This window comes from Egretta garzetta, unplaced genomic scaffold (assembly GCF_000687185.1).
Source record: "Egretta garzetta isolate BGI_Z169 unplaced genomic scaffold, ASM68718v1 scaffold50, whole genome shotgun sequence".
Lineage (NCBI taxonomy): Eukaryota > Metazoa > Chordata > Aves > Pelecaniformes > Ardeidae > Egretta > Egretta garzetta.
Genome location: NW_009258613.1, coordinates 1 through 14,085, shown reverse-complemented (window position 1 = coordinate 14,085; position 14,085 = coordinate 1). Strand labels below are relative to the sequence as shown.

Here is a 14,085-nt window from a genome sequence, read left to right as displayed (position 1 = left end):
ACAAAACCAGTTGTGTTCTATTCATTCTGTGTTATTTCCTTGCTGGATACCCTCCAGAGTTCATATTTCACTGTATATACATGCACTTTAACTATAAACCTGCTCTCATAGCAATTTAACTACCTGGATCTAGATGCAATTTCCTTGATTTTAAGGTGCCCAAGGTATCAGACTGAGGAGTGGAGTTGTCCTGGGCTCCCTCCAGAACCAAAGAAGACAGAGATTCACTCCAAACCATAATTTATTCTCTTTAAGATCTCTGGAAGGGTGGCTGCTCTGCTTAGCTGTCCAAACAAGAAGCCTACAGTGAGGATGCTTCTAAGCTGGGTGCCTTAGAGCTAGTTGGGATGAATGTCACGGCAGTGTGACATAGAAAATGTGCAGGCAGCACAAAGCAATCACACTGCCGGGGCAGTGGGAAGGCCTTCATGGCACAATACTTAGAGGAACATCTAAGTTTAAGGATTTAAGCTGTCCCTCTAGCGTCAGCAGAGTAGTTCATGGGCTTATTTACCTTGCAGGGTTTGGTGGAAAAAAAATACTGCTAACAAATTTCTTTCCTATGTACAGAGAACAGAAGTTTAGCTAAGTGATACAGCAGAGCTAACAACTCTTCTCTTTCCAGCAGCCCAATTGCTTGGTCTTTGAAGGCAAACCTGGAACTGCTTCTGGGCTCCCAAACAAGTATTTCTGGGGACATGCCACCAGGTTATGCATGCAGGGTCTGACCTGGCACAGCAAAACGGGCAAATAAGCAGCTGGTGTGAAGGCTGCAGGATGAGTGAGAGGGAGTGGTGAGGCTGGGCAGCATCCAGGCGTTACGCTGACATGAAAAGCTGCTACATTTCCCTGCTTTCTAACATAAGGGGACTTTGGGTCCAAATGGGAGCTGGCTGCTCTCAGGTGCAATAGAAGATGGGAGAGAAGGTGCAAAGATTTATATGCAGGCAAGTCACATTGCTTGGCTAAAGTTTGGGACCAGGAGAAACCTGGGAGATGACTGATGTAGAACCTGACCACAGTGAGGTCAGGTGCAAGGGGAAGCTCTCCATCTCCTGCAGACACTCCCCTGGGCTGCACAGAGCGCAGGTCCATCACCCATGCTCTGCCACAGGAGCAGGTCAGGACTGAGACGTAGCCTTTTGCTGTCCTCAGGTGGAAGCACTGCCTCACATGCCCAGCCTCTGAGACTCAATTTGGTCTGACTTACCACATATGTTTTGGTGTCCGTATGTTATTTTTACCAGATTCCTATTGATCAGGATTTTAAAATCATCATCCTTTACTGTTATGGCTCGGTAAGACAATAAAAGGTGATGAGATCTGGAAATGGAAATATTCTAAGTAACTCACCTCCACTCTGTACTTGCTTAAAACAGGTCGGATGTTAGATGGGACTGGGTAAATCTGGCCAACATCTGGAGGATCCAGTGGGGGAAGTCTGTCTGGATCTGACTCAGGGATCTGAAAAATTAAGCAGTCATAACTTAGGCTGTTTTTTTGAAGAACAAAGCCAGTATCAGAAGTATCTGTGAATGGTACATAGAACACATCAATTTAAGGCAGTTTTACAAGACCTGTTGCAGAGCAGACAGGTTGTGCTGTGAGAGGAATGTGACCTGCATTGCTGTCTCCCATGCTGTGATGCTAAAACACTTGGCAGGAAGAGTATTCAATAGATTGGGTTTATGCACCATTCTGAAAAAAGCCTCCTTTGTCCTAGCAGGACGTAGTCTGCCCTAAAGACAGGTGTGTACTGAAGCATGGTAATTCTATTTATTGAAAATGGAAAGCATGGTAACAAAATTTAACAAAAATCCTGTGCAAAACTGCTTAGAAGGTTTTCACAGGAAAATTCTAGATTTGATTTTAGTTAAAAAAGGCTGGTGAACAGACAGCACACCGCAGCTAAACCACACATCTGCCAGATGTGGAATAGTGCTCCTGCGTTATTGCATGCTGTCAGCATTTGAGAACTTGCAAATCCCATCCCCAGCGTTAGGGCTGGATCTTCTCTGTGCAACTACTAAAATCTTGCAGCAGGAGGCACTTTTGTTCTTTGTGTGTGATTGCATGGAAGCCAGCCCCACGTTCAGGAGCTTATGTGGGTGCAGACAACTGCCCTGTGCCAGGTGGGTGGGAGGAGAGCATGCTCCGCCGCATCTCCGAGGCTTGACCATCCCTTTGCCTCTTGCCGTGCTCCAGGCTCTTCTGCCTGTTTGGTTCACCTTCTGTGGGAAAGCTCCCTGGCTTCATTTCCCAATCCCTTCCTAATTTTCAACAGTGTGTTTATGACCTTCTCAGTCCATGCAGGGCAGGTCTGGAGCATGGCCCGATTTAGCAAATTTCTACATAAACCAGCTGAAGCCAGGACCTGATGATCAATCCTACCAGAAGCTCAGGCTGTGAAAGCAGAGAACAGTAGCAATAGAGGTTTCATAGGTGAGCTAACAACCTACAGACAGAGCTCTCCTTGGCTTTCACATGAAGTACGGTACCTAAAGCATACTGTACATACGTCTGCTGCAAAAAAGAAGGACAACTTCTGGAGTGCTTCAGCGTTCCTAAGCTAACTTGTCACTGTTGAAAGGTGAAGCAGCTGAGGTACAGTTCCCAAAGGACCTATAAAGTTGAAGTCTTCTGCTTCTTTTAACCAGTCCATCTTAAAGTCTTCTGCTTCTTTTAACTAGGCCATCTGCCTGTTATCTGCAGCTATGTACAGTTGTGGGGGAGTTTAATTAGCATAAAGGAGAAAGGATGTGTTCCTAGTACCTTGTAGGTGAAGGAGGAGATGGGTGGAAAATGTGTCTTCTAGCATAGCACCTGCAGCATATGCGAGTGTTCACATAATTAACAGCAATAATTCACAAGCACGTGTTTACTGCCTTTTTTATCAGTAAAAATCCAAAGCAGTTCATTTAATAGATTTCATAGAACTTGAGGTCAGAGATCTAGGCCTAGTTTTGTTGTTCCTCAATGCATCTGCTTTCTATCAGCCACCTCTCTGATACTGTTTAAAAAGCCAAACAGAAACACACCACTTTGTGAACAATACTGTGCCTGTCTAAAGATCCACCTGCTTAGCTTTAATTATATTCAGAGCTTCCAACTCTGTATTAACTGACATCAAACGCTCCAAAAATTTACCCATAATAAATTAACTTTAAATGAAACAAGAGGCAAAGACCATCTGAACCAGACTGCATACCAGGTGTCATGTCCTTGCACATAGACCACATCTCAGGGCACCCACTTCCATTGCATTATCTGACTTGGGTACTGATGACAGGCGATGAAGGAAAAGATATTAATCTGCATGAAACAGTGACTTATGCATAAGTAATTTCTAAACTGCACCATTTTTAAAAAATTTTTTTTAAACTAGAACATACATAGCTATTTGTGTCTCCCCTTACAGCTGTGAGAAGGGATTAGTTCCAAAGTACATGGCTTAGGAGAGGAAGGCTGGCGAGATCTCACATTTGAGGACAGAACTGCCTCATAAAGAGTTTATAAAGATTATGGGCTCAGAATGAGGACAAATCAGTGCTGAGATATTTTTGTTTCCATCCTCACACAGAGCATCATCAGGAAGCCCCTGATGTTGGAAGGAGCCACCAGCTCTGGGAGTGCTTTGAAGCCTGGCAGATATTTTCATATATCTTCCATATATATATATATATATACACATATATATATATCTTCCTGAAAATTTCTTTAATGTCTATAGTGCTATTATATGCCATGTAAGATGCTCTGGAGTGTTGTCACTGAGAAGAATAATACAGAACATGAAGATAAAGACTGCAGGGTCTTCACTTCCAGTTCTTCTCAACTCTCTAGGGAAGTCTTAGGGGTATATTTGGATATATCTCAGAAGCAGTGCTGCTTCTTTTGTCCCAAAAGATGGCAAAACAAATTACAATGCTCTCTCTGTTCACCAAAAAGTGGATTTCAAGAAAAAAGTGGAAAAATTATAGCTATGGTACTAGACTCTATCCCTAGATACCCACCATAATGAGGAAATATTTCACATGGTGTCATATTTTAGGCTTTCACCAAGAACATAATTAGCCCATCATGCTTAAAAGCCTCTTTTACCCCGGGAATATCTCCAAAACATGTCACTGAGTTCCACATTTTTCCATTTCAGATTTCAGAATAAACTGCTGTAGGTTTCCAGCAGAGAGGTTTCCTCTAACTGGTGGCTCTGCAAATTCCACTGAAATTCCCTGAAATCCCACGCATGATACACCCCACTGATGCACCCAGTGGGCTAGCCCCAGAGGTATGCTGAATTTGCCTTTTGTCTCGTAGTTGGAAAGTAGTGTAGAATTTCTCCAAATATGTTAGGGGTATCTGAAATCTCAGTCTCTCTAATCCAATCCTTATTATTCACCACTCCCTTTACCTAAGAGGAAAAGTAGCACTGAGAGCTTTGAGGTTGCTAAAGTCAGGGTCGTGTGCTACTCCAAAGAGCAATTCGTTGCAATGGCAGCAGGATTTTCACAGTTGCTTCTCAGGCCAGAGCCTAATTTAGGGCAGGGCAAGCGATGGGCAATTGAGGCTCATAGCTCAGGAGGGGCTGGCAATGGTGTGTGCATGGGCAGCGGCCCCTGTTCCCCTGGCAGGGTGGGGGCAGTGACAGAGGTTGCATGGGGACTATGGGGTCCAACAGCAGAATGATCCCACTCCAGTTGCAATTCCCACTAATTCAAGAGCGTGATGAGCCTTGATGCCATGGCTGCTTTTTTGAGCCCAGGTTGTAAAACTGTAATGGTCCAAAAATCCTAGTTTACCTCCAGAAGCTCAAATGTAGCAAGAAGGTCTCCTCCTGAAAGATTTCCACAATACACTGGGTGGTAAGAAAGTTTAGGTGGTTCATAGTTTTGATCAGCAAGTCTCACCACAGGGGCAGCCACTGTAGACCCAATATATTCTGCTTTACCCTAAATAAAGGAGAATATAGGTGTCAAATGCATTTTAATTTCACAGCTGTCATAGGAGCCAAGAAGATGCAGAGTTTAGTATTTGTGAAAAAGCCTTCTCCTGAAGTAAACAGCAAAATAAAATACAAGGCAGCTATGAAAATGGAGGGGTTGAATAGTTAGTACTTCTACAAAGCATCCAAAGTTTCTGAGCTCTACATTCAACCAGTGAGACTGCGTCAGAGTTTGCGTCCCCAGACTTAGGCATAATATTTACACTTGTGTGCAGGGGAGGTGGGGGCAAGATGCTTCTGATTTCTCTAAGCCAGCCTTTGGGGGCAAGATTCACTTGCAAAAAACAAGGCCACAGCTTTGCAGGGACATGAAGTGAGTCTCAGGGCTGCAAACCACTGTAACACTGAGCTCCATTCGGGAAGGTCATCCATTTAATGCCTGTTGAGTGACACAGCTTTGCTTTCACACTGGCAGGAAGATGTAAGAGCCCAGGGTTTTATTAAGGAGGGTTTCGAGTTTACCACTGCATCGTCATCATACAGCTCGATGACGATCTCTGGTGGGAACTGAGCGATCTCCTCTCTGTCGCCATGAAGCACAATGCTGTTGAAAAGCAGTGTCTGGTTCCAAGTGGGGGATAGCGTCTGAGAAATGATCTAACAAAAGAGAGAAAAAGTTTAATGAGCTATGAATTGGGTTTTGGGAGCCCTTCAGCACGATGTGCTGATCTGCTGGTGGCATCCTTCCCCACAGCCTAAATGATTCCTTGTCGGAGAGACTGCATTTTTCAGCAGCCATTCCCAGCCAGAAAAATATGATTCTTTGACTTTGAGGCCAATACCTCTGGTGCCTTCATTTCCCTGTTTGCCTCACAGACCCCTCCCATCCATACATGACCACCAGTCTGTGCAGACAAAACTCAGTATTAAATTCAGAGAAAATCTGTTGGTTTAGGAAAGCAGGGGCATGCCTGTGCTATTAAAATAAAGTCTTTGCCCTAAACTGAGGCCAGTTTTCACTTCTCCAGGGTACATTTTTCAATCTTGTTTTTACTTCAGTGCAATGACACATAACACTTTAGAAAAAAAGAAGAAGAAAAAGATATTTTAATGAATCACTCATAATAAATCGATAGGTTTTTATTTGTTGTAATTTGGCTTATGTGGATGTTTATGGCATTTCATCATAGACAATGTTTTAACCATCTTGGCAGGAAATATATTTAACAAAGATAACATTTTAAAAGGGAAAAACATGCCAACTGCAAAATGACTCATAACCTGCTATCGTTCTTTCCAATGGAAATAAGGCTCTTGACTACAGTTTATTGGCACTTGGCTGACAGTCTTCTAAAAACATGCAAGTTATCGGCTGCAACATTTTATTCAGGCAGTGAATAAACTTAACACTTCTGTGCCTATAAAATGCTATTTTTCCTGGGCCAAGTTCTACTTTCCTGAATCTGGTGCATCTAAACGGTAACTTCATTGGCTTCATTCACCAGGTTTTATTAGAAGTTATAATCACATTACAGGAAAAAATCAATTTGTATCCCTGAGGCAAAAGCAGCACCATCACCTATGACTTAGAGCAAAGTTTTTGATCCCACTCCCTTAGGCACATGCTACAGAACTTGCTTCCTAAGAAAAGAAGGTGTCTGAATAATGTTAGAATTAATTAAATTAAAACAGTCTTTTGGGGGAGGGATTGGATGGGGGGTTAAACACTTTTTCTGAAGCAAGACCACGTTTGGCCCAGCAAATTCTGCTTGTGGCACGGGTTTCAGAACTCCCATTCCTGTTTTAGCTCCAGGGAAGTTGTAGAGGTCTCAGAACCTCTGAAAGTCAGTCCTTGCATTCTGTGAGGGACCATCCTCCTGCTCATTTGCCAGGGCTGTACTTCAACCCTTCTTGCTGGAGCTCTGTAGAAGTTTCCCTTTCTCTCTAGAGGCTCCATCAAATGTCCACAGGAGAACATTTGTCCACTGGAGATGCCTGAGGGAGATGTGAGGCCGCTCACTATGGGCACATTTTTGCAGCATTTAAGTGATGCAGAATGTTTTCAGCTCGTTTCAGCTTTGCCACTCTAAAACCACAAATGCGCTTTGCCAAATTCCATCGCAAAGAACCGTGCTGGCTCACACAGCTACAGAAGCCATATAAAGGCCTTCACTCTTTGCTCAACCATTGCACATGCAGACTATGGGCTATGGGAAAAGAGAACCATGGGGGTTCATCTTCATACCAAGCAATGACAACAGCCCAAGCTTAAACCATACAGAAAAAGATGTAGAGCAATGTATTTCACTTGCTGCAAAGGCCCAGCAACCCCAGATAATCTGAGATCTGAAGGAACTAAAATAAATTAGTACTACCACACCTCATGTTAGAGTAGTGCGTTACACCTGAACTTTTGCCTTGCTTGCAGTGGACTGTCAGGAGTTGCCCTTTAACAGCAGGCATCTAACTTTTCCTGCTAGGTACCTCCTTGCAAAACCAAGAATTTTCCTTTGCATGGCTTAATTGGAAAAAAATAATTGTGTTTTCTTTTGACTCTGGAACTTACCTTTGTGGTCTGGCAGTGTGATGTGAAAGTAACTTTTGCAAAAGGATCGGAAAGTCCACTGCTGTCAGCTGCAATGAGCCCCCTTGCCTGATACATGTGGGCTCTCAGCTGGAAGAACGTCGGGGCTACATCATTGCAAAGAAAACAGTAATGTCAGCTTCATGGAAATGGTGCAGCACATAGGTAGGAAGGGAAAATTCACCACCCGCCGTCCAACGAGGATCTGACAAGGGGAACTGTTGCTAGCGCTGTCTCACTAGTGAAACACCTGGGGCACTCAGATGTTGTATAAGACCTCGGTATTCAGTTAAAATCAATGCCTGATGTAAGTCTCTACTGCAAGGTTGTTACTGGTTTATCTACCAGGTGTTCAACATGGTAGCTTCATCAGGAGAACTGAAAGATGCTTCCTCATTACGAGGAGACAGACCCATGGGACAGGGAACAGGAATTGAAGGAGAATGGGGTTTTGTCTTTCCCTGACATCTGCAAAGTGGCAGTGGCAGGACTGATGACTTGGCAATGAAACCAGCCTTTTCCAATCAAAAGGTGCTAAACTGTGATCTTCTTAGAACAGTTACTTTAAACAGAGGTTTTGCAGCCCTCTGAATGAGGGCTTTTGGGGCCATGTGTTTCTTACAAGACCTCCTAATTGCTAACATGGAGAAGAAACAGTGCCTTACTTTTATACAGCAGGCAGGCAGGTGGGGGCACCACACTGTGCCCTGAGCTGGTGTTGGATGGTATTTCATATCCCACAAGTAAATTCTCCATGATGTTCTGGGCAAAACTGGCAGGTCCAAGCCATAGGTAGATGTCCACCTTTGCCTGAACAGTCCAGCCCAGTGGACGCTTGCCTGGTAACTGAAGAAAAACATCCACCCATCACCAACAAACTCAGGGAAGAAAGATGGCTGGATGCCGAGTCCTACCAAGCCAGAGTGAATAAAGGAGCATTCGCTGCGTTCATACACTGAAAAATGGCATTTCACCACAGTGAGTGGCCCTGAGACCCATTTAGCACAGAAATTTGCTTGGTTGAGTCTGGGTAAATGGCATACTGGTGGATACGCAGAGGTTTGCGCAGACTAGCAAATAGCTGCAAGCCTATCGGTGCTGGCCAGTACCTAATTTTTCCCAGACTTCAGCCCACTTTACACTTCATACAGTTTTGCTGGTCTCTAATAGTTAATCCCATGTATTACTAAAAATATTACCCCACTGGGTAGGTCAGAAAACATATTCCAGGATAAAATGCTATTAGTCTTGACAAAAAATACTATTATTTCCTTCCTCTCTGCTCTCACTTCATCTACCCCTGCTAAGCTCGGTGTTTAGTATTATCTGTTCTTAAGGAGTTTCCTGATATTGAAGGGGCTGGAGAGTTAATTATGGCATTATTTTTTTTTCTCATGCAGGCAAATAGTACTGTGCTATGACAACTATTAGGAGCTTAGATATTTCTATCTGTTCTTTAGCTGTGCTTTACGGGATTGTGCCCAGCAGCTCCAGCTGAAAAACCACTAAAAAGTCAGTATATGAAGTTACTGTTGTCTCATGTGTTTGGACTTTCCCTGCTGGCCATAGTAACCATTACATTTCCACTGATGGGTACTACCGGTCACGCTGCCTTTGCAGAAGTATATCCACTAAGACTTTCCTTCAAGGTGAATAATCCCATAACAATATTTTGAACATACGTTGCACAGACCTAGGCACATTGCAAATAGCAAGCATGAATAACTGCTGTATTACCTCTGAATACCTAGGTTTCCTTGCTATGTGTGTTGCTGCGAGCTGATCTCTTAATCTCCTCACGGACTTGCATGTGCTGCATTCTGACGTCTTTGCCAGCAAAGAGGCCGTACCTCTTCTATCAGTTTACGTATGTAGCTATAGATAAACAAGGCTATAAACTTGCCATAACAAGTAGTGAAAGAATTACTTACTTGGACACCAAAAGCCTGGCAATGATCCAGTGCTTAAAGAAGGATAAGCATAAATATAAGAAGTAAATTAATAAGAAGTAAACATTAATAGATGACAGATACAAATGTGTACACGTTTTTAGTATACTGCAAAGATGAGCCTGTAAAATACAATCCCTGGAAAAAAATTGAATACCAAATACTCCCCAGGTATTACCTGTGTTTGTAGAGCGCCCCAGACTTACTTTCAGGAAATGGGTTTTAATCTTCCCACAGTCCTTGCCTCTCTGCTCTTTCACTGGGGAATAGAGTACGGTTTTTGCTGGGACTCTTGCATATGCAACTCTCTTGTTGCTGCTAAGCATCCAGATGAACACATCCGGCACCGTGTCCTGCGGCTGATAAATGACAAGGAATATTGAACTAAGCCTGAATTCTTTCTATGAGCCACCACCAATATTTTTATTTTAACACTCTTTACCAAGAGCCAATTCCCTCACAGCTCCTGTGGAGTGGCAGAAGTACATGCAGAATAAAAGAGGCTGTCACTTCGTGCTTTGCAGCCCAAACCTCCATTCCTAAGCACAGCTGAGGGTAAAGAGCTTTGTAGAGTAACTAAGGAGCACCCACTCTGTAAATCATTTCAGGAGAAACTAAAACTAAAAATCTGGGTATGACTCTGTCTCAGAAAATAACTCACCCACAGGCTCTGTAAGCTGAAAGTACCTACCACAGAAATGCCATCAACTTCATCTAAACCGCAAAGGACCAGGGCCAGACTCAAGCACTGGCACATGATCATCTCTTCTGCTTATGGGGATGCTCCATGGCATGGCCTTGCCCTGCCCCAAAAAGCATTTCCCTAAGGAAAGCCTGAGTGTGGTTTGAAGCAAAGACCAGATGAGGGGCTGTTCCCAGGAGGCACCATGAGCATGGTCACTCTGTTTTGGGAAGGAAGGGAATTTGGGCATAGGATGCAAACCATGCCAGGCTGTGCCACTTGCTCTCTAAGCCAGGGAATAGCCATGGTCCTGTTTAGTTTGCTAGCACAGACAGCTCTCAGAGACACAGCACTCCATGAGCTGGATTTTGGTCTGACCAAGCTGTTCTGCTGTTACTCTCAGGCTTAATAATATGTCTAAGCAGTGTCTTTACAGTATAGAGACCCCTGAGCTCATACCAGGCCAAATCACTACATCCATACAAGTGGAGACATGAATTCAGATCAGAAAGCAGGCTGACTCCAAACCACTAAGACACATACGGGATGACATTATTTTAAAAAAAAAAGAAAAAAGAAAAAAGAAAAAAAAAAAAGAGGAAAAAAAAAAACAAAAAAATCTCTTCACTGTTTCTTCCCTCTCGAACTGCTGATGCAGTGGATTGAAGATGGTACATATCCCCAGGGAATTTTCTTAACATATTCCTTCTTTTTTGTAAAAAAAAAAAAAGAGGAAAAAAAAAAAAAAGAAAATACTCTCTATACTGTATCCTCTCCTTACCACATAGCCCAGTGTTTCCTACCCCAGTCTGATAACAGCTCCATTTAACGTAAAACAGGATTGGGCCCAGAGGACAACTCTTTGGATAACCAGGCCAGGAGTTATTATTCACATAGGATTATGAAAATCAAAGTCAAGCCCTGGATTTTAAATTTATCTGAATTTCTGTGTGGATTACCTCATCAACCAAGAATCGAAGTTTATCTATAAAGCTCTGAGTCTCACGCATCATTTCATCCAGTGGCATCTTCTTTTTCTGCTGCTGAACAATTCCCTTGGCATCACTGGCCATTGCTTCCTGCAGTCAGGAATATGTACAATACAATATGTATTTTTATTTACTATCAAGTAGTTTGAACTGGACACGGAAGGAGAAAACAGTCTGATTCAAGTTGAAAAGAGAAGATGGAAATGTTTGATTCAAGGCAACAATTACTTTATTTGTCACAACAGAAAGTCATCAACTCTTTGGAGCTGAATAACATAAAATGTGAATGTCCCCCATTTTCTCTTTGCTTGTATGTATACTGCATGTATGGAAGCCCCAAGAGACATGTGATTACCACCTAGAATTTTTGGGCCTTGGTCCTGACAGAAGCCACAGCCAAATTCTGTGCTACAAACAGTAAATAAAGCTAATAAAAATTCAGTCTACCTCCACCCAGTTTGGTTTCTTCTCAATGGTTCCCTGGAGGAGGTGACTAGGTCCGGGAATATCAAATGCCGGACTTAATTAGTCTTAAAGTTCAGCCCCACCACAGTAATTAAATGCCTAACATCAGTGTTAATTTGATGTTTTTCCACTGAACTCAGCATCATCCCATTTTAAGATGCATGGAAATGAAAAATCAGTTCATTACTTTAATGTCTTATTTGTATTTAAAAACAACATGTTCTGGATTATTTTAGGCTATCTTACAACTCTTTATTAAGCACAGCAGGGTTTATTAAAAAAATGCTCTTGGATACCATATTCCTATTAATTACAAAGCATTCCAGTATGGTGAAGTTAAATAGAAATTAAAATGTACACATCCAGCGTGCTTTCAGTTAACATAATTGCGTCAACATTTAAAGGAAAAAACACACATACCAGCTCTTGCTTGAACAGCATGAGTCTCTTTTTGTCCAAAGCAGTGTAATTCAACCCTTTGGGCTTCTTTTCAGCAATGGTAATGAAGAACCTAGGACACGCAAATAACAGGCTCTTTAAATGTGTCATTTTTTTTTTTTAACGTGAGTTGCTAAAATATATTGAAATGAAATTTCTCTGTCTGCTGCATTACATGAACCAGAAGACAAAGATGCTGAAAATCTCTAAAATAAATACTGAGCACCTGTAAGATTCAAAGAATAGAGTCCAAAAACTCTGCACCACATTTCACAGAAACAGGGTTAATATCTAGAAATCAGGATTTATATCTATTTTGAGCCCAATCATACCATCTGACACAGAGCCCACTGGGTGATTTATCCTAACATATGGAATCCTTTGCTTTTATCTTAACCTTGTCTTTTTTACAGTACATCTATCACACACTTTATTAAATCCTAGTTATCCCATATAGGCTCTGTTGTTAGAGTCCAGAAAGCCAAAACAATATGACAATGGCAGCAGTCTACTGTCAATACTTAATATTGGAAATAACAATAAAATATTTTCTCTGTATAAATAGGAACTGCAATTTGGGAAGGCCTTGTTTTTATAGAAGAAAAAAAATAAAATATGTATCTGAGCAAGCTACTGTGCTTTTTTTTATTATCATCAGTTTCCTTGTCTAGCCTCGAATTTGTAGCCAACATATAAAGTTGATTTTCTGTATGTCTCTTGTTACCTGCTTTGATTGATAAAATAATTTAGGGCCGTCCTCATTTTCTCCTCAGATGCAATCTCTGAAACCTTGACCAAGTCCTTTACTTGCTCTAATGATTCTTCCTATGAAAAACACATGAAAAAGCTGTTATGTAGAGGAAGGCACTTTGTCATTCTGCCAGTGCTATAACACCATTATTCACTGCATGACTGGCAAGAACGAAGGAGGCGACTTTGTAACCTGACAGAACAGGACCTTTGATATATCACTACGCTTGAAGTGTGCAGAGAGAAGACTCCAGCAGCAAGATTTATTTTGACCTTTCCCCAGTCTCTCCAGCAACTACTCCAAGCTACTACTGCTCGGAGCAGCTTTGTTTTCTTACTTCTTTGGTGAGGATCAGTCACTGGGAAACATTCTCCACTAGGTAGGAGGAAAAACTGTAGTTCTCCTTGGTTCTTTTTCCAGCCCTGCTGCTTAAATTTAGCAAATTGCTGGAGTTAACTTCTTAAACTTTAGCGGGCACCTGAATCCATATGCAAAGTCTACCGCAACACCTACTGTTATCATTGAGAAATGGAGTCTGTTCTTACAAACTAAAATAAATGGCTGGATTTCCAGCAAGGTCTGTGGGTGTTCAGGTACACTGACAAACATATCTCTCCATATACATTCAGATGTTTAATTTTCAAATAGCTGTGTTCAAAATGTTGGCCTATAAGCCACTCTCTTCTCATGATGCAACCTTGCATGACTATGACTTCAGTGTTGTTGCTCATGAGGTATGTAAGGATAAATGAAGGATGAATCAGACTCTTAATCTGAGTGCCCCAAATTAAAATATTCAACGTTAGAAATCACTTAAAAGAAAACACTACTTCTTTCTCAAGACTGTTGATAGTCAACTTTAAACAAGAATAGAAAAAAACATCATTATGGGAAAACACACTGACTAGGGCATCACAGTGACTGCCCATGAGGCAATGTGCCATTTTCTCTCTATCAATGTTCTTAGGAAAACTAAACCCAAAAAGTGTCCTTTAAAGAGTCTCCAGCATAAACACAGGTTGAACTACATGGTCTGGGCAAGAAGACATCAGAGGAAGAGCCATAGGAGACAGAATTATTCTCTCTCTTGTATTTTGATTGCTTGACTGTTCTTACAAAGGATAAAAAGTTTCTGAGAAAAGAAGACAGCCCCATGGCCCCTCCCAAAAAAACCAGCTGTGGACAGGAATATTTGACTAGCTGTAATAGATCAAAGCAATTTGGAAAAAAAAAAAAGAGAGAAGGGGCTGATATCAGCTACTCTTTCACAAAATTAACAGCAAGG

General features: G+C 42.0%; 1 protein-coding gene across 1 annotated transcript in view; it reads right to left on the bottom strand.

The window, feature by feature from the left end:
* The window catches only part of FER1L6 (fer-1 like family member 6), a gene marked incomplete at its 5' end in the record, with an annotated part of 40,876 nt that extends 28,002 nt beyond the window's left edge, over positions 1-12,874 (bottom strand). Inside the window, 9 exons of the mRNA XM_035903432.1 lie at positions 1,354-1,464; positions 4,800-4,949; positions 5,465-5,599; positions 7,509-7,633; positions 8,192-8,372; positions 9,682-9,834; positions 11,117-11,236; positions 12,032-12,122; positions 12,774-12,874. Of these exons, the coding sequence (XP_035759325.1) occupies positions 1,354-1,464; positions 4,800-4,949; positions 5,465-5,599; positions 7,509-7,633; positions 8,192-8,372; positions 9,682-9,834; positions 11,117-11,236; positions 12,032-12,122; positions 12,774-12,874 (1,167 nt within the window). The remainder of the gene's footprint in view (positions 1-1,353; positions 1,465-4,799; positions 4,950-5,464; positions 5,600-7,508; positions 7,634-8,191; positions 8,373-9,681; positions 9,835-11,116; positions 11,237-12,031; positions 12,123-12,773) is intronic.
* Between the last annotated feature and the right edge of the window lie 1,211 nt (positions 12,875-14,085).